At 39.5% G+C, this 20,843-nt stretch overlaps 1 protein-coding gene across 8 annotated transcripts in view; it reads right to left on the bottom strand.

Annotated features, from left to right (window-relative positions):
• The window catches only part of map9 (microtubule-associated protein 9), a 125,642-nt gene that overhangs the window by 22,571 nt on the left and 82,228 nt on the right, over positions 1-20,843 (bottom strand). For all 8 annotated transcript variants that reach the window (XR_011354187.1, XR_011354186.1, XR_011354185.1 and 5 more), the window contains 3 exons: positions 18,202-18,291; positions 13,640-13,801; positions 3,542-3,687 (listed from right to left, as the gene is read on the bottom strand). Coding sequence is in view for 3 of the 8 variants with exons in the window: in XM_069926697.1 (XP_069782798.1) it covers positions 3,542-3,687; positions 13,640-13,801; positions 18,202-18,291 (398 nt within the window). In the remaining 5 variants the exon portion in view is untranslated. The remainder of the gene's footprint in view (positions 1-3,541; positions 3,688-13,639; positions 13,802-18,201; positions 18,292-20,843) is intronic.

Below are 20,843 nucleotides of genomic sequence, written 5' to 3' on the forward strand. Positions count from 1 at the left end.
CCATCACTATGTAACAATTTACTATGTACTTCAACTACAATGTTTATGGGAAATATTAATGCAATTAAGTAAAAGCCACAGTATGTAAAAAAGTTGGCAGATTATAGTATGTGTAGAATTTGCTGACTCCAAAGCCTGCTAACTTTAAAACACAAAGAGGGAAAATACTTTCATCCCCAAGGTTACACAAAACTCCTAACTTTAAAACACAAGTCCAGAGATAAAACATCAAGGTCATACATTCAAATAATAGTCATTGCAGGTAACAGATGAACAAGCATTCAAACAGGATGAGATCAAGGGAATGACAGGAGATCTGATAGGAGAAATTAGACAGGATGAGGTAGGGGAAACCATAGTGGCGAATGATTTATTCTGAAACAGGCCAGTTTCAAGAAGATAAGTACAGCGCAAGGAGAAGTGATGAGCACCATAACAGAGAAATGAACCCAGGATGAGCAAATTTGTACAAAACATCAAAGTTGAACATTGGAAAGTAACTGAAAATCTGTATAAAATAAGGGCAGTGTCTATAGCAACAGGCACTTCAGTGCTGGTGAACTAATAGTGAGATGCACCAATTTTAAACATTTTTTACCAATTTATTTTCCTTGAATTTTGTGCCAGTTGTTTGAGGCTGCTGGTTGCTTGAATTCTGGATTACAGGAGTTTTAGTGTATAATTATTTTGCCATTGCAAATTTCTCCACTGAACTGCCACTTCTCACTTTCTTGGATGCACTTGATAGGGATTTTTCCACCTGAATGTGTTCCAAGACTGCCAACATTTTTACATGATAGAGTAATTAGGGGATATGGGGAGAAGGCAGGTAGGTGGAGTTAGGACATAAATTAGATCAGCCATGATCTTATTGAATGGTGGAGCAGGCTCGATGGGCCATTTTTGGCTTACTCCTGTTCCTATTTCCTATGTTCCTATGTAACACGTCCTCCCTTGCACTTACTATATGATCCAGGTCATCTCATTTGCTTCAATTACTTCATCATCTCCTCAGTAAAGAGTCACCCATCTCTTTTGGGTCCACACAAAGATAGTCACATTAATCTTTAATGGGATCAATTCACTCTCCAGCCACACTTTTACTTTCAAGTTGAATTGAGAGAAGGAGCGCAATGAACAGGTTGCTTGGTGATGATTCATGCATGGCGAGAGATCAAGAGAATAGATGGGATGACATGTCTGAGTAGTGACGTGGATCTGTTTCAATTTGAGTATTGTAGCAACAGGACAATGGCAGATGCCATTTCTGGCTCCAGACAAGGGCCTGGAACACCTGAAATGCAAAGATGCATACATCAGGATGCTCTTCATCGATTACAGTTTGGCATTTAACATCATCATCCCCTCAAAATTGATCAGCAAACTCCAAGACCTAGGACTCAATACTCCACTATATAATTAGATTGTGAATTTCCTCACCTCCAGACTACAATCATACATAGCCAACCACTCTGATTGCCAACAGGTCCAATTTTGGTCTTATCTGTTGAAGTCTTCAGGATTTTCCTTCACGTCTGCCAAAGCATATTCATGTCTTCTTTTAACATTCCTGGATTGGTAAGAACATCTCTTCCACAATCTCCATCAGTACTGGAGCACCACAGGGCTGTGTTCGTAGCCCCCTGCTCTTCTCACTTTACACCTACGACTGCGTGGCTCGGTATGAAACCATACCATCTACAAATTCATTGACGACACCATGGTAGTAGGTTGTATAAAAAGGGCGATGAATCAGCATACAGGAGGGAGATTGAAAACCTGACTGAATGGTGCACCAACAACAACCTCACACTCAATGTCACCAAAACCAAGGAGCTGATTGTTGATTTAGGAAGGGAAAATTGGAGGTGCATGATAAATTTAAGTTATTTGGAGTCACTATCTCAGAGGATTTTTCCCGACACTAATGGCATGGTGAGGAAAGCACTTCAATGCCACTACCTCCTCAGGAGTTTGCGGAGGTTTGGTATGACATTGGAAACCCTGGCAAATTTCTAAGATGTGTAGTGGAAAATGTGTTGACCGGCTGCATCACGGTATGGTATGGGATTACCAATACCCCTGAGTGTAAAGCCCTGAAAAAGGTAGTGGACACAGCCAGGACATCAAAGGCAAACCCCTCCCCACCATCACAAACATCAACAGGGTACGCTGTATGTGCATGTATGTCTGTTTATTTGTCTATTCTCTATGAAAATCAAAATCAAAATGTCCAATGTGGTTCAGTAGGGTTAAAATTTCATGCTGAATGTCATGGCCACATTGAATTTAACTTTTAAAGTCATATGAAGTTCAAAATTGCTTTTTGACCAGCTTGTTCTGCAAGTGTTTATTATACAAGTATTTACCAGCACTAACTTGTATTACTGTTAACTATAATGTGGTAACATTTGATGTTGAATGTCACAACCACATTGAATTTAACCTTGACGGTCAAATGAAGTTCAAAAGTTTTTTTTTTAAAAATCAAACTTGCACCAGGGACACCTCAATTATTTCCATGTGCATCAATGTACATTCAGAATAAAAACAAGTGGCCAAAGCAACACCAGGCCCACCTCAGTTCTCAGGCCTCCAAACAAGGAGCAGGCAGCAGGAAACTGATGAACAATGCCAAGCCCGCCTCAGTGCTGATGCCATCAGGCATTCCATGAGCAGACAGCAAGAGACTGATGAGGACAACCAAGCAACTCTCCAAGCAAAGAGAACAAAAGCCACCAGCCGAAGGGCAGGCACTCTGCTAAATGCTGCATTCAATTACTCAGTTGACATTAAGTGTTCTTCCATTAATGCAGTTGTAATTGACTCCATGTCAAAGGTTTGCCAACATTGGGAGCATAGAAATGGAAAGGTGAAACACCATCGATATGTTGCTCCAATGTAAAACTGGCCGAGTCTCCACAGCCATTGAAAATGCTGCTGCTCGTCACCACAGCAGAGTCCAAAGATGATCAGAGCCTACAAGTCAGCATTTCAGATGACATCTTTTGGAGCCAACAACAACTGAGTGTTTTATTTTATATATACAACACACACAGACACACACATTATATAATAGATTAGTGGAGAGATAATAGAGTGGACAAGGAGAGGGTGTTTCTCATGGTGGGGGAGTCTGGGACTAGAGGCAGGCTCAGAATACAGAACATCTCTTCAGAACAGAGACGAGAAGGAATTTCTTACTCAGAGGTTGGTGAATTTGTGGAATTTGTTACTGAGGATGACTGAGGAGGCCAAATCTTTGGGTATATTTCAGAGAGAGATGGATAAGTTCTAGGAAGGGAATCAAAGGTTATGGGGAGAAAGCAGGAGAATGGAGTGAAAAGGATGGTAAATCAGCCATGATGGAATAGTGGGGCAGATTCAATAGGGGTAATAGTTAATTCTGCTCCAATGGCTCATGGTCTGATGACAGTTGCTGAAAAATGTAACACTTCTTGTGAATGACTTATGAACAGTTTGTCTCTAGCAATATAACAATAACATTGACAAGCATAACACCAAAATAAAGTTTGCTTACCATTGCATAAATGCTGAAACATTTTCTTTCTTTCTTTCATTGACTTGATCTTCTTCTCTCTCCTTCTTCTCTTTTTTAATTTGTTTTTGCTTCTCCAATGTTTCTTTTTGAGATCTATCTTTTTTTTCTTTCCATTTTTCAAATACCTATCAAAAGAGAAAATATTAAGCTTGCAGATGACACTACATTGACTGGAACAGCAAATTGAGGAAGGGATAGAAAGTCTACAATGAGATAGAGATAATTTAAGAAAGTAAGCAAAGATCTTACAAATAAAACTAGTACATTGGACCATTACTGAAATGGTGAAAGATTTCAACACACTGTTGTGCAGGTAAAGATGAATGTTTTTCCAAGAATACAGTACCTTTTTTCAATTGATTCCTATTCCAATTCTTCACATTTTTTTTTAAAGAATAATGCTTGTATTAGAAATTTTTTATGGAAAGGAAAGACAGTAAGAGTTTCTTTGGACAAATTAAATTGGAATTACAATTTAGGAGGTGTATATAGAACTTAGTAAAACAGGGGAACCAAACCCACAAGATTTTATTTATAAATGCAATTTAAGGTTGTTTGAATACAGAAACTCCAATATTGAGGCATTTAATTGAGCTTTGGAATAAGTTGATAAAGAGATTGGGGGAGGAGGTTTATTGCCTGGACAACACCATTATTTCAGAATAGATTGATTCAATTTTCATTTGGAAATAAATTTTTAAAGATTTGGCAGTGTCAGGGAATTAAGAAGATTGAAGATGTTTTTGAAGCAGGGAAATGTATTTATTTTAATAGAATGAAGGAGAAATTCAAAATATCTGAAAATACTAAATTTTGTTATTATCGAGTTATGAAATTTTATGTGAAAATTATGGTCAAGAGCCGTAATTACCAGTAGAAACAGAATTAGAATTATTGTTATGTAATGGAAATATAAAGAAATATATCTCAATTATGTATTGGTTAATACAAAAGAAAGCCCAAAAAATAGGGCTTCATAAATCTAGACAAAGATGCGAAGTAGATTTGAATAATTAAATAGATGAACGAGATTGGATTGGGATATGTCAAGAAAATATGAAAAGTACAATAAATGTGAGATATAGAATGGTGCGATATAATTTTATTCATCAGTTATACTTAACACCATATAAATTACAAAATCGAATCAGACTCTTTCGGATTTATGTTTAAGATGTGGACAGGAAATTGGTACATTTTTGCATTCTACTTGGCAGTGTCCGAGAGTTAAACCCTTTTGGTTAGAAATGGGTAATTTATTGGAACAAATAATGGGGATCAATTTCCCATTGATCCAATGTTGTTTTGGGGGGCAATATTAAGAATATTGAACCCAAGTTGAAATTGACTATGAATCAAAAGAGGTTTGTTCAAATTTCTTTAGCAAAAGCAAAAAAGTTGTATTGCCATAACTTGAAAGTCTGATACAGATTTGGGTAGAGAAAGATGGCATGCTGAAGTTCAGAGTTATATACCATAAGAAAATTACTTATAATTTAAAAGATAAATAATTGGAAGATGTGGAGCCCATATTTACAAAATATGGGTGTTAATATTTAAATGAAGCTCTGACATTCCCTTTTCATTAAGGTCTCACTCTCAGTGCAGCCGAGATAGGTAAACTGGTTGACCGTTTTGAGTTTTGTGTGCCCGATGGAGATGTGGGGGGGCTGGTAGTCATGGTGGGGAGCTGGCTGATGGAGGACCTCAGTTTTCTTCAGGCTGACTTCCAGGCCAAACACTTTGGCAGTTTCCGCAAAGCAGGACGTCAAGCGCTGAAGAGCTGGCTCTGAATGGGCAACTAAAGCGGCAAATAGCGCCTTTGGAAGACTACACAAAAGAGTCTGGAAAAACAACCAACTGAAAAACCTCACAAAGATAAGCATATACAGAGCCGTTGTCATACCCACACTCCTGTTCTGCTCCGAATCATGGGTCCTCTACCGGCATCACCTACGGCTCCTAGAACGCTTCCACCAGCGTTGTCTCTGCTCCATCCTCAACATCCATTGGAGCGTTTTCATCCCTAACGTCGAAGTACTCGAGATGGCAGAGGTCGACAGCATCGAGTCCACGCTGCTGAAGATCCAGCTGCACTGGGTGGGTCACGTCTCCAGAATGGAGGACCATCGCCTTCTCAAGATCGTGTTATATGGCGAGCTCTCCACTGGCCACCGTGACAGAGGTGCACCAAAGAAAAGGTACAAGGACTGCCTAAAGAAATCTCTTGGTGCCTGCCACATTGACCACCGCCAGTGGGCTGATATCGCCTCAAACCGTGCATCTTGGCGCCTCACAGTTTGGCGGGCAGCAACCTCCTTTGAAGAAGAGCACAGAGCCCACCTCACTGACAAAAGGCAAAGGAGGAAAAACCTAACACCCAACCCCAACCAACTAATTTTCCCCTGCAGCCGCTGCAACCGTGTCTGCCTGTCCCGCATCAGACTTGTCAGCCACAAACGAGCCTGCAGCTGACGTGGACTTTTACCCCCTCCATAAATCTTCGTCCGCGAAGCCAAGCCAAAGAAGACTCTCAGTATATTATAAGAAATTTGTAAGTAATAGTCACCCCTGTCTTCAGTATAAGGGTATTAAAGGTTACGGAGAGAAGGCGGGGACGGGGTACTGAACTTTAAGATCAGCCATGATCTCGTTGAATGGCGGAGCAGGCTCGAAGGGTCGAATGACCTACTCCTGCTCCTATCTTGTCCTGTTCTTTCATTTTTTATTTTTTTTATTCTTTGTAGGGGGATAGGTGGGGTCATATTTTTCTTTCTTTTTTTATATGCCACATTGTTTGAATTATCTATAATTATATATTTTATTGTGAGATTTTAAACTAATGAATAAAATTTTAGAACACACTGTTATACAGAAAGATCTGCGAGTGCCTGTGCATGAAACACAGAAAGCTGGCTTACAGGTTCAGCAGGATATCAAGAAAGCAAATAGGTTGAAGTAAGAAATACATTTTTGAGATAAATTTCTTTGTGATCCCCTTTTGAACCAGTCTCTATTTCTGTACATTGCAGAAAAGTCAGTGCTGGACCAAATTTATCCCTTAAATAAGATCTTAACTAAAGATAGCAGAAAAAGATGTATTTAAAACTCCAAAGTTATTCCTGATTTGTTCAAATGTCATAAATTGTCCCTGCTCAAAACAATCTTCGATATATTTGATCCCACTCTCAGACTAAGTTTCTAGAATTTTATTATCAATTGTTAATGGAATTCATCTATTTTGAGCTCAGGGTGTTTTGGGTGAGAGGCCTTCCCAAACACCAATTTGACCATTGAGTTTAATCCAAATTGTAATAATGTTTTAGTAAGGGGGCTTCCTTTGAACCAAATAGTAATTTAGAATTACATTTATATATAACATTTCAGCTATCTTCTCACCAACCTTATGCAGTTCCAATTTTACCCAAGATGTCTTGTTTCCTCCGACAAAGAGGGAGGTGATGAACTTCATTTGGGTTGCCCAATAATATTTTTTAAAGTCTGGGAGTTCATAATTCCAGGTTAATTTATCGATAGAGACTCTGAGATACTTACCCTTCCACAGAAACTTCCTAATATATTTATTTAAATTCTGAAAGAATCCTTGAAGTCTTAAAACAGTTAGGTTTTGGAGAAGATATTGTAATTTAAGCAATATATTCATTTTTATATAATTGACCCTTTCAACCAAAGTAATTGGAAGAGTGATCCATTTGTTTAAATCATCCTCAATTCCTACTTTAGGCGATAGCCCCAAAACAAGGGCTAGATAAGTCAAGAGAGAGATGGAAATCAGATCTGGGTAAAGAAATTGCTCCATTTTGATGGTTTGACTTATGTTGGGACAGCATGAGCAATACAATTAATGCAAGGTATAGGCTGGTGATTTATAATTTTTTGCATCAGCTGTACCTTATTCCACAAAAATTAAATAAATTAAAACCTGAATTATCCAATATACGTTTTTAATGTAGTCAAGATATAGGGACCATTCTGCATTTGACCTGGTCATGCCCTAAGGTGAGATCCTTCTGGGCAGAGTTGGGGAATCTCCTTGAACAAATTACTGGAATTTGATCCCCTCAGGTGCCAGAATTGCTTTTATTGGGGAAATGAGCAAATTTAACACTTAAAATGAGGCTGTTGAAATAGCAATTGAAATTTGTTACACTTATTTTAGCGGTGGCCAGCAAATGCATAACCATTACTTGGAACTCTGATTCCCAACTGAGTCTGACCCACTAGAAGTCACAAATGCATAGCTGTGTTCCTCTGGATAAGTTTACTTTCAATCTCAGAAATTGTCACAACAGGTTTTTAAGAATATGGAACTTATATTTAAGATAAACGGGGGTTACCCTTTGATGATTCACCTCCAATACCACTATCTCCAATATCCCTAGCAACATCTATGTCAAGAAGTAAGCTCTGGAGGTTTCATCTGTATGTAATTAATGTTTTTAGAAAACAGATGATTTTGTCACATCATTTGGGAGAATTATCACATTTTTCTTTTTTCCTTTTCCTTTGGGGGTGGGGAGTCTTTCGCCTTATCCTCTTTTTTTCTGTTACCTACTTTCCTTTTAAGGATTGGCACAGTGTGTAATTTTGTATTTATAAACAATAATGCAGAATTAGAGAATTATGATAATGTGTTGATTCCCAGGAAATGATAGACCAATGAATCTTATTTCAGTGGTGGGCAAGGATCCTGAGAGACAGGATTTACCAGCATTTAGAAAGGCATAATCTGATAAAGGATGGTCAGCATGGCCTCGTCATGGGAAGATAGTCTCACAAGCTGGATTGAATTCATTGATGAAGGGAAAGCAGTGGATGTAGTGCAAATGGATTTCAGGAAGGGATATAAGGCTGACCATACAAGCCTCATTCAGAATGTAAAGAGGCATAGAATCCAAGGTGGTCTTGCCTTGTGAATACAGAATTGGATTGCCCTGAGAAGGCAGAGGATGGTTGTAGATGGTTCATATTCTTTATGGAGGTCAGTAACCAGTGGTGCTCCGCAGGGATTGTGTCTTGGATCCCTCCTCTTGTGATTTTTATAAATGACCTGGATGAGGAAGTGGAAGTGTGTGTTAGTAAGTTTGCAGATGACACATATGTGGGTTGGGTTGTGGATAGTCTGGAGGGTTGCAAGAGCTGACTAAAGGACATTGATATGATGCAGAGCTGGGCTGAGACATGGCAGGTGGAGTTTAGCCCAGAAAAGTGCAAAATGGTTCATTTCGGTCAAAGTTGAAATCAGAACACAATGTTAATGGGAGGACCACTGAGCAATGTGGATGAACTGAGAGATCTTGGGGTCCGTGTCCAAAGACACTCAAAGCTGTTGGACAGGTTGTTGTTGTTAAGAAGGCATATGGTATGTGCCCTTCATTAACCACGGGATCAAGTTCAAGAGCAATAAGGTAATGCTGCAGCCATATAAGACCTTAATTAGACCCCATTTGGAAAATTGTGTTCAGTTCTGGTCATTTCACCACAGGAAAGATGTGAATGCTACATACAGGGTGCAGAAGAGATTTACAAGGATGTCTCCTGGATTAGAGAATATACTTCTGAGGATAGGTTACGTGAACCTGGTCTTTTCTCCTTGAGCGATGGAGGATGATGTGTAGGTTTTTCACACAGAGTGGTGGGTGCATTGAGTGCACTGACAGCAATGACGGAGGCAGGTACAATAGGATATTTGAAGAGACTATAGGACAGGTAAATGGAGTAAAATGGAGGGTTATGCAGTTGTTAGAGGTTATTAGGTTGGCACAACATTGTGGGCCGAAGGGTCTACATTGTGCTGTAGATTTCTATGTTCTACATTAAGAGCAGGAAGCTACTGTTGCAACTGAACAGGGTACCAGAGAGGGTGCATCTGGAATACTATGTCCAATTCTGATCGCCTTACTTGAGAAGGGATAAGATCATATTTTCACTTCACCTTTGTTCATAAGGGATGTGCCTTTATTCTGAGGCCATGTTCAGTAGTCCTGGACTCACCCACTAGTGTAAGTATACTTTCCATGTCCACTCTATCCAGCTCTTTGAATTTTGGTTGGTTTCAATGACATCCTCTTTCATCTTTCTAAACTCCAGTGAATACAGGCCCAAGACAATCAAACCCACTTCAAACATTAACACTTTCATCCTGGGGATCATTCATGTCAAGTCCCCCATTACTATCTCCCCAGCATGGTTTTCCAGCAGTCAAATGTCCACCCTCACCTCTCTTTTGCTCTTGAGATACATTTATATGCAGAGCAGATTTAAAACAGAGATAAGAAGGATCTGCTTCTCCCAGAGGGTAGTAAATCTGTGGAATTCTCTGCCTAAGAAAGCAGTAGAGGTTGCCTCATTAAATATATTTAAAGCACAGATAGACAAACAGATAGATTTTCGAAGAACTGGGTTATGAGGATTAGGTCAGTAAGTGGAGCGGTGTCCATGGCCAGATTACCCATGAGCAGATGGCCGACTCCTGCTCTTATTTCATATGTTCTGATTGCTATTTTTGGAACCAGTTATCTAGAACGCAAGTAAAATATAGTTTAGAAAAAATGCATTGCCCCATCACGTTGCATAATTCTAATTAGAAAAGTACAGATGGGTTTTGAAGAACCATGTACCATGATGACTCATCTTACTTTAGGACTCATCTCCACTTTCCACTGTAGAATCAATAATTGAAAGAATTTAAGAAGCTTGAATGCCACTATTTGTATCATTACACCTGACGGCAAAGGTATAATGACCTTGTCAAACTTCCAATCGCATTCAGTTGTCACTTGCATTGACAGCTGATGGCATTAATTGCATGGAAAATCAGGTGTCCTGCACTTCTGCATGTTGATCCAAATCATGAATGTGTTTCTCAACTTGGCAAACAATGCAATCATTCAAATTTCTCTTATTATTAATGAAAGCATTTTTCTGATTAGATGCCCAACCAACTCATTGATTCCTGTTTTGAACCTCCTGCTTATATGTAACTCACTCTGTATGCAGTGATTTGCTTCCCACAGCTTCTCTCCATCCCCCCCAAAAATTTTTAAAATCCTCTTGAAATTGATTCACCTATTGAGATAGCAGGATATGAACAGCAACTGACAGGGACCTTAGACATTTTCATAGAGAGAGGAACTTTGGAATTCAAGTTCATAGCTCCCTGAATATGATGACACAGGTCTGGAGGCGAGCAATAAAGCCAGTTAGTTTGCTTACTTTTATTGGTTGAGTCACTGAGTATAAGAGTTGGGATATCATGTTGAAGCTGCAGAAGACATCAATTAGGCCACACTTGAAAAAGAATCTCAGGGTTGTATGTGATATCATGCATGTACTGTGACAATAAATCTGAAATCCGGTTATGCTTGAAAGAGTTCAGAAGAAATTCACCAAGATTTTGATTGGAATGGAAGGATTTAGGTACAAGGATATTGGATAGTCTGGAATCATTCTCACTGGTGAACAGAGATTGAGGAGTGACTTTAGAGAGATTTATAAAATTATGAAGGCCATTGATAAGGGATAGAATAATATTTTGTTCCAAGTGGAGTGGAGGAAGGACCATAAGATATATATATATATATATATTCCATGATTCAATATGGCATTATGTGGAGATTAAACATTTAATTATTGTGCTTATAATCTGAAACTTGAGTAATTAGGTAAATGATTAAAAAAAGGATGTAGGGGTCAGCCATGTCATTGGAATGGAGGAGGTAATGATCAGCCAGATAATGGCATAGTAAAGGTAGCCCAATAAAGTTCAATAATGTGAAGATATCGAATTTGAATACTGGTTGAAAGATGTGCTTGCCCTCTGACCGGCATCCTCACTAAGTTGGTTTTTCTTTTGTGGTAAAGGTGCACCCCCAAGTGCTCATCTTGCTACCACTCGACATCAGACTCCTCAACAACAAATTCAATCAGGGACTCATTTAACGACTCTTGAATTTTATCATTTTTTTTCTCCCTGTATTGCAGTCAGTTTGTAGAAATTTCTTTATTTATTTACCTGTGAACACTGAGTCTGTTATTTTGCATGAACAATAAGTGCTCATTCTGTCTCACCTGCAGGAAAAAGAATCTCAGAGTTGTATGTGACGTCATGTGTGTACTCTGACAGTAAATCTGAAACCTGATAATTGTGCAGCAATACTGTATGGGTATTTAATATCTGCAAATCTAGTTGAAACATACACAGAAATACATATTTGGCACTTGAGGTATGAGAGTATGGTCAAATTACATTGTTGGATTTAAGTGGCATTCAAGTACATTCATGACATATATAACAACTCCTTTGCTATGTTCATCAAATGTGTAGGAGAAATTTTCTGAGTATTATTTCAGAAATTCTTTCTTCCCACATTTCTTAATAATAAAGAAATTCAAGTGTTAGCACTGTCTGCCAAGTTGAGAACTAAGGTTTTTGGCTTACGTTATCAGAATGCATGAGACCCAGACACATATGGACGAGATTGGCATGTAGTGGCTCTTTAATTATATTCAACATTAAGATTGGAACTCAGCTCTAATTTTACCTTCAACAAAAACAGAGAGAAATTTGGGTTTACCTTCATGACACGAGATTCAACCTCTTCGCTTTGCCTTTATTTGCTGCACTTACGGTGACAGCAAATAATTTACTACCAATGTGAGAGCTGTGTTTTAAAGGGCTGTACCATCATTTTACAACACAGCCTAACTTTTTCTCACCTGTGCATCTTCACTTGTTGGGGGCAATTGCTTTCATTCAAGGAAATCTTCAAATGGAACAAGCATGACGGTCATCCTTTTGGAGATCATTATGGAAGTCAGACATGAACAGAAATAAGGAGACATCTCTTCACCTGGTGGGCAGTAAACTTCCATATTCTCTGCCCAAGAGGGTATGAGCAGTTGAGTATATTCAAGAGAGAGTTCAACATATATATTTGATTGTAAGAAAATGAATGGTTAAGGTGCAGGAAAGTGATAAATCAGCCATAATGAACAAATATTTACAATGGGATGAAACACTAAATGCTTGCTCTGCTTTTATCTGTCTATTTATTTATTTATCTATCTTTCCTTCTGGATTCTTTGGGTTTTGAGAATGTGAAATTTATTGTGGGATTTCCTGTTTTACTTGGCTTGTGATGTGGTTCTCCATAACTCATCCATCCACTGCCATGCAAAATAGAATATAGGCCATTGATAAAATATGGCAGGAATTATTATTAGTTGATGGTCATAAGATGATAAATAAAATTATGGTGCAATGATTCAGTAACATAATGTCTACAGGTCAGGTGAAGTGTACATTGAAATAGGAGTTCTCAGTTTCACAGAATCTACCGTTCAAAGTCCCTTCAGTACTTAAGAGATTCAGTACAATTTAGAGATGCGGACCACAAGCCCACTCCACTCAAACACACCTATGTGACCAATTAACTGACTAACCCATACATCTTTGGAAAGTGAGAGGAAACAGGAGCACCCACAAGAAACTAACAGAGCAAACATACCAACTCCTTAAAGACAGCAGCAGATTTGAACCCAGGAAGTTGATGCAATAATAATGTCACCTTAACTGCTACCCTAACCGTGCCACCCTTAAATTTCATATGATTTAATGAAATTCCAATTATTATTCTCAGTTGAACAGTATTAGGCTGATTTGTTCAATCTACCCTCGTCACTTCATGCCTTCTTTTAGGGATTCAATGTAATGAAATGTTGTTCCACTATCTATATCAGAAGTAATTTTTTTTCAGTGAACCCTAAACTGTCAACAATCATTAATCCAATAATATAGAGGGTAACATGGTTTGCACATCGATTGGCACAATGCCAGTGACACAGGTTTGAATCCTGCATTATCTGTAAGGAGTTTGTATGCTTTTCCCATGAGCTGTGTGTATTTTCTCCACAGGCTATGGTGTCCTCTCACCCTCCAAAAACATAGGGAGTTGGTAGGCTATTTGGGTGTGATTTGGTGGCACAGGCTTCAAAGGCTGGAATCTGCTTCTATCACGTTGTAAACAAATGTAATTTAAAAAAAAATCTAATTGCCTTTTTTGCTTCTTCCTTCCTTTCTCTTTTCTCCACTTCCGCTTGTTGCTTTATTTTTTCCTCTTCTTTCTTCCTGTGACTGGTTTCCTTAAATGCACTTTTCTTTTTCATATTCCAGGCCTCAAATGATACCTTTGCTTCCATTTTGGTTTCAATAATTTTCTTTAAAAGAAATAGAGCAATTAGTTAAAATATTCTTAATTCGTTGTTCCAGGAATTTCTTGAATAAATTATCACTCTTCCAAATAATTTCATATATTTTGAATTTATTCTACAAATCTGAATACTGTTTTCTTTCTATGGTGCCTCTTCACTAAAGAACCACATTCATATTCTGATGAAGGCCCAAGCATGCCAGCACCCTTCCAGGCCTTGCTTGTTTTGTGAGGGCAACAATAAGGTCTAAAGGAGACAGATCAATCTTTGGATCTCCAGGACAGATTCTTTGAAGACTATTTTATTTGATGAATAAAGTTCAAATAGTTAATATTTGAACATGAGGGATATTAAGTTATGAGAGGCAAAGAGATGAAATATAATTGGAGGTCTCTTGGATGCCCCTTAAATATCACTATTGCATCGGCTCCCATTCACTTCCCCTGAGAGAACATATTCTGGATACCTGTTACTCTCAGTGCAAAAACAGGCATCTCACCTTAAAGCTATGGACTTTAGTAAGTAACATTTCCATTTTTGGAAAAGGCCTCAAACTATCTATCCTTTCTACGCCTCTCAGAATTTTATAAATTCTATCAGGTCTTCGCTGAGACTCTGACACTCCAGAAAACAAGTTTATCCATAGAGCTAATGCTCTCTAATCTAGGAACCATCCTGGTGAACATCTGCACCCTCTCCAAAGCCTCTGCATCTTCCCTGTGATGCAGCCACGAGAACTACTCAAAATACTCCAAATGTGAGCTACCCAAGTTTTGATATACGAGTGTTAGTCACAGTCTTACAGCACAGTAACAGGCCCATAGGCCTAGTTTGTCCATACTGAATAATGTATCCTCCTAAAAGGTCTATAGTTTCCTTTCTGCTGCCTCCTTCCCTTCTTAAACAGCAATTTAAATAATGACGTTCACAATCTTTCAGTCCACCAGAACCATGCCAGAATCCACTGATTCCCGGAGATCATTCCCAATGCCTTCACAATCTCTGCAGCAACCTACTTCAGAACTCGAGGATACATTTCAACGGTCCAGAAGACTTATTTACCATTTAGCTTCCCAAGTACCTCCTCTCTCATGATCTTGACTTCATTTCCAGAGACCCTTGAGAGTCAGGTAAGCTAGAATGTTTTTGATCATGAAGACTGATCCAAAATATTCATTCAATTCCTCTATCATCACCTTGTCTCCCATTACAATTTCTCCAGTGTGATTTTCTAATAGCCCTATGTCTACTCTTGTCTTTCTTTTGGTCTTTATATATTTAAAAAAAGCTTTTAGGGACCTCTGAAATGATTTGCTAACCTCCTTTCATAATTTCTCCTCTTCTTCCAAATCACTGTCTCAGTTGTCTTCTCAACGTTTTTAAAAGTTTCCCAGTCCTCTATCTTCCCACTAATTTTTGCTTCCTTGTCTGCCCTCTCTTTTGCTTTGACTTTGGTGTTAACTTCCCTCATCAGCCACAATTGTTTCATTTTCCCATTCACAACTTTCTTCCCTATTGGTCTGTGACTGTCCTGCATTTTCCTCATTTTTTGTAGAAACCCCAGCCATTGCTGATCTGCTGACTTCCCCATTCGTGTGTTTTTCCAATCGACCTTGGCCAGATCCACTCTCATGCGACAGTAATTTCCTTTACGCCACTGAAATATCAACACATCGTATTTTAGCTCCTCCTTTTCAAATTTCACAGTGAACTCAATCATTTTGTGATCACTGCTTCCTCAGGGTCCCTTTACCTTAAGATCTCTAATCACCTCTCGTTCATTTGATGGCACCCAATCCAAAACAACTGATTCACTGGTGGGCTCATCAACAAGCTGCTCCTGTAGGCATTCCACAAATTCTCCCTTCTGGGATCCCGCAATGACTTGACTTTCCCAATCAACTTCCATGTTAAACTCCCCCATGATTATTGTAATGTTGTCCTTCTGACATATCTTTTTAATTTCCTGTGGTATTTTGTAGCCCACATTCTGGCTGCTGTTTGGAGACCTGTATATAACTGCCATGAAGGTCCTTTTACCTTTACCATTCCTTAACTCTACCCATAAGGAGTCTACCTCTTCTGATCCTATGTCACTTCTTTCCGATGATTAATATTGTTGTTTACCAGCAGAGCCACGTCACCCCGTCTGCCTACCTGCTTATCCTTCAGCTCTGAATGACACCAATCCTTTAGCCATGACTCTGTAATGGCCACATCGTACCCTCCAACCTGTAGCTATACAGCAAGGTCATCCACCTTGTTTCTAATGCTGCAGGCATTTAAGTGTAACATCTTTCGACCAGTTTTTGTAGGCTCTGTGTCTCTGTCATCCCTGTTTTCAATTTCATCACCAGCTTGTCATCCTTGCTGCACACAATCCTTAGTTTATTTCTATTTCACCCTTCATCAGCTCTGGCACTATGGATCCCATCCCCCTGCAAAATTAGTTTAAATCTTCCTTAACACCCAGCTTAAACCTGCCTGCCAGGATTTTGGACCCCTTTGGGTTCAATTGTAGTCCATCCTTTTTGTATAGGTTGTACCTTCACCAAAACAGATCCCAATGATCTAAGAATTGAAAGCCCTGCTCCCTGCACCAGTTTGTTTACCACACATTTCATCTTCCTGATCTCACTATTTTTGCCCTTGCTAACATGAGGCATAGGCAGTAATCCTGAGATTACCATGCTGGGGGTCCTGCTTTTTAGCTTCCTTCCTTGTGGCTCTTGAACTCAATCTCCAAACCGATAAAGGCCAGCACCCTAAGCACCTTCTTAACTCCCTGATCAATGTGCATGACAACCTTGAGAGATCTATGGATCTCTGTTCCTCCACATTAAATAATTATATACTATGCCTTCAAGTTCAACCTTCCAAAGTGTATCATTTCACATGTTTCCGGATTAATCTCCATCTGCCATTCAGTCTATATTCCTTTGTAACCTACAAGCTTACTCAGCCACCTTTTCTTTGTCCAAATTATGTACAAAAATGACAAAAAGCAGGGGTCCCAGAACATATCCCTGTAGAATACCACTTGTCATTGCCATTGTGCTCTGCCAACTAATATCATTGGCTTTCTGTGAACAAGCCCACTCCAAATCAACACAGCCAAGTTTCCATGGATCACATGCCTCATGACTTTCTCGATGAACCTACCATGGGGGATGATGTCACACACTGATTCTCCTAAATTTGTCCAAGTCGCCCTGCTGCCTCTTGGAATCTTCCTCTCAGTTTGCACTGCCAGCCACATGGGTAGTAAATTTAGAGTTAATACATACAATTCCTGTCTCATGGTCATCAGTATATATTGTAAATAGTTTGGAGTCCCAGTATTAAACCTTTTGGCACCCTACTAGTAAATGCCTGCCAATATTAAAAGGAACCATTTATTACCTCAGTCTGCTTCCTGCCAGCCAACCATCTTTCGTTCCACGTCAATACATTACCTCCAATACTATAATCACCAGTTTTGAAAACCAATCTCTAGTGGAAGATCTTATCAAAAACCTCTTGAGAGCCAAAATACACTGCATTAACTGGCTCACTATTGTCCACTCCACTGATTACATCCTTAAACTTCTTTAAGGTTTGTCAAGCGTAATTTTTGTTTCGTGAATCCGTACTGACTTGACTGTTGACTCCTCCAAATGCACAGCGATGACATCTTTAAAAATTGACTGTGGCATTTTCCCCACCACTGAAGTCAGACAAACTGGTCCATAATTCCCTCAATTCTCGCTCCTTACTTTCTTAAAGTGGAGCCACATTAGCAGCACTCCAATCCAAAAGAACTAATCCAGAGCATTGAGAATGTTGGAAAATAATTACTATGTATTCACTATCTCTTCAATATAATAGCATTGGAGTGGGTGCAATGGAGATTCACAATGATGTGGAATTTCGGATATGAGGGGAGAATGGGTCTGTTTTCCCCAGAAGAGGTCTATAAAATTATGGCAAAGATAGGTAGACTGGAGGAATTTTATCAACTGAATAAGATTTAAAAAATATGAGAACATACATTTAGGATAAGTGGTAAGAGATTTCAAGATCTCAGGAGACCTTTTTCACCCAGAGTGGCAAATACCTGCAACATATTGCCAGGGTGATGGAAGCAAGTATCTGGATGAGCACTTAAATCACCTGGGCATAGACGGCAATGGGCCATATGTTGAACAATGAGTGTCCAGTGGTTGGGAAGGTTGTTGTCAGCTGAATGACTGTATTAATCTATATTTGAACAATTTTTAAAACATTTGCAAAACAACACAATGGTTTTTTTTCTAGATTTCTTTAAATCAAAAAACTTTTACTTGTCAAATAAGATGATGCTTTAATGATGAAAGTAACAATTTACATGAGTAGAACATTGAAACATGGAAGATAATTCAGGAAACCTGCTCTTTCTTCTCATTTTCTTGCTGTGCTTTCAGCTTTTGATGATTTTTATCTTGATGAATAATTTGTCTTTTCCTTTCTAACCACACCTGTGAGACATTAATAAATATAGACAAATTATTGATATTTAATTACTCATCCCACCTTGATAAAAGTCTTATTATGAATAAAAGGAACAAGAAGAAAGTTGCAAAGGAGAATGTGACTTTGCAGGCACATGAACAAGGGAACATGGTAATTGGAAATTATCATTTCTCTCTGAGCCTGTTCCACCGTTCAATAAAATTATGGCTGACCATTGATATATCCAAGATCCCTTAATGCTTGGAGTTTGCAATAAAATACTCATAACTGAAAACAACTGGATATTTATGAAAGAGACCAAGATTCTGCCATTCCTCATGCATAGAAGTGTTTCAAAGCTTCATTCTTGGCACTAATGTTTTCGGCCGCGAATCCTGGTTTTGGCCTTCCCAACCAAATGAAATAGTCTCCAAAATTTACCTTGTTAATTCCCTTTATCTTGAAGAGATGAATAAAATCATGATCTAAATAATTAATTTGAGAGGACAGAATTCTTATAGGTGTACCATTCACTCCGACAGCTTGGGATCAAAGGGCCTGGGCCTGTTGTCGCGGTGCCTGGAATTGTTCACAGAGCTCTGGATGCTGTTTACAATTAGTGCTATCTTTAACCAATGCAACACATGCAAAATAAATTGTATTCCAGTCCTCTTAATATAACAAACAGCATTCCAAAAGATTTCAAAAATTATTTTCTGTCCATACACACATTTTAATAACTTCATTGGACCTCCAATTTGAACCAGGCCCATCCAGTCTGTGCCAAAATATTTATTCTACCAAGTCCCATAGACCTGTACCCAGATCATGGTCCTCCACACTCCTACCATCCATGTACTTAACCAATCTTCTCTTAAATGTGGAAATTCAGACCCCATTCACCACCTATACTGGGAGCTTGTTCCACTTTATCACCACTCATTGCATCAGGGTGAACAAACTTGCTTAACGTAAGAGCCACATATAGTAAACTTCAGATATTTGAGAGCCGCAACACATGAAAAAATATATATACATTTTTCTCTTACATGCATATCTTGTTTCAATTTTTTGATATAAATATTAATACATGCATGTAATAATATTTATGTATGTATGTAGTTTTTAAACTGCTAATTTGCATTAGTTTCAATAAAAAAGTACACATATTCAAATCAAATATTTTCAAAATCCTGACTGATTTTCTGTGGAATTATCTGCCCAAGGAAGCAGTAGACGCTGCCTCATTAAATGTATTTAAGATACAGTAAGATAGATTTTTGCATCATAGAGGAATTAAGGTTTCTGGGAAAAGACAGAGCTGGTACCATGGCTAGATAAGCTGTGAACTCACTGAATGTTGGAGCAGGCTTGAAGGGCCAGATGGACAACTCTTCCTCCTGTTTCTGATGTATACTCTTTGGGAAAACTGCTGTCATTGGTCTCTGCAGATATCTACACCACAGTTGAGCGCACAATGCAGGAAGCAACCCGATGCAAAGCTGCCTCCTGCAGCAGGGTGAGGCCAAGGAGCCCACAGCTCTCGTCCTCCCCGTCGCATCCTCTGCTCCCCTCTTCCAAGTCATTGGTGGAATGGGGGGGAGTGGCTACTGGCACTGGAGGCTGGATATGGAGCGGTCTAACTTCTGTACTGCCTGGTACTGACTCTCCACGCAGTGGGACCAGGACACTAACAGGACTTTCTCTGCTGCTGTCAGCTCCAGCTCTGATGTTGTTTGGCGCCTGGATAAGATCCTCTTTGGGGACCCCTCTCCATCCTCTCTTCCCAGTCTCCAGCATCTTGCTTCCCCCCTGCCAGGGTGCCCAGACAGACACCCCATCTCTGGGGCAGGTCATTCCTCAATGGAGTTCTCCTGGCCCAGCAGCTTTCTTCAGAGGACCCTCAGTTTTGCCTGACTTTCCTACCATACACCCCATGTTGGCGGCACTCTGTTGTGCTGTGGCCCAGGCCAAGCGAGGAGAACCAGACTCCAGCATGCACTGCTCACTCCACCCCTCTGCAGGAGACGTTCCTCCAGTCCTCACTCCCTCTTCCCTCTCCTTGACAGTTCCTGGACATCCTGGTCTGGCTGTAAGGATTTAGAGTGTCTCAGGATGGCTTCGGGAGCACTGGTATCTCCTCCAGCCAACATATTTCCCAATGACAAACAGCCGCATGTGGCTCGTGATCCGCAGTTTGGCCACCCCTGCTCTCTGTGAATAACTTCCCTAGGTTCCCCTTAACATTTTGCCTTTAATCCTCAACCCATGTCCTCTATTTCTTGTCTCAACTAACCTTAGTGGAATAAAAGCCTTATTTACCTTATCTATATGCCTCATACTTTGTGTTTCTCTATCTAATCTCCCCTCATTACAAAAACTTGGCTGTCTCAGGGGCAGGAATGGCTACTGAATGTGCTGGGCTTTCTTTTCTTTTTTTTTTCTTTGGCTTGGCTTCGCGGACGAAGATTTATGGAGGGGTAATGTCCACGTCAGCTGCAGGCTCGTTTGTGGCTGACAAGTCCGATGCGGGACAGGCAGACACGGTTGCAGCGGCTGCAGGGGAAAATTGGTTGGT

The sequence above is a fragment of the Narcine bancroftii genome, chromosome 3 (assembly GCF_036971445.1).
Source record: "Narcine bancroftii isolate sNarBan1 chromosome 3, sNarBan1.hap1, whole genome shotgun sequence".
NCBI lineage: Eukaryota > Metazoa > Chordata > Chondrichthyes > Torpediniformes > Narcinidae > Narcine > Narcine bancroftii.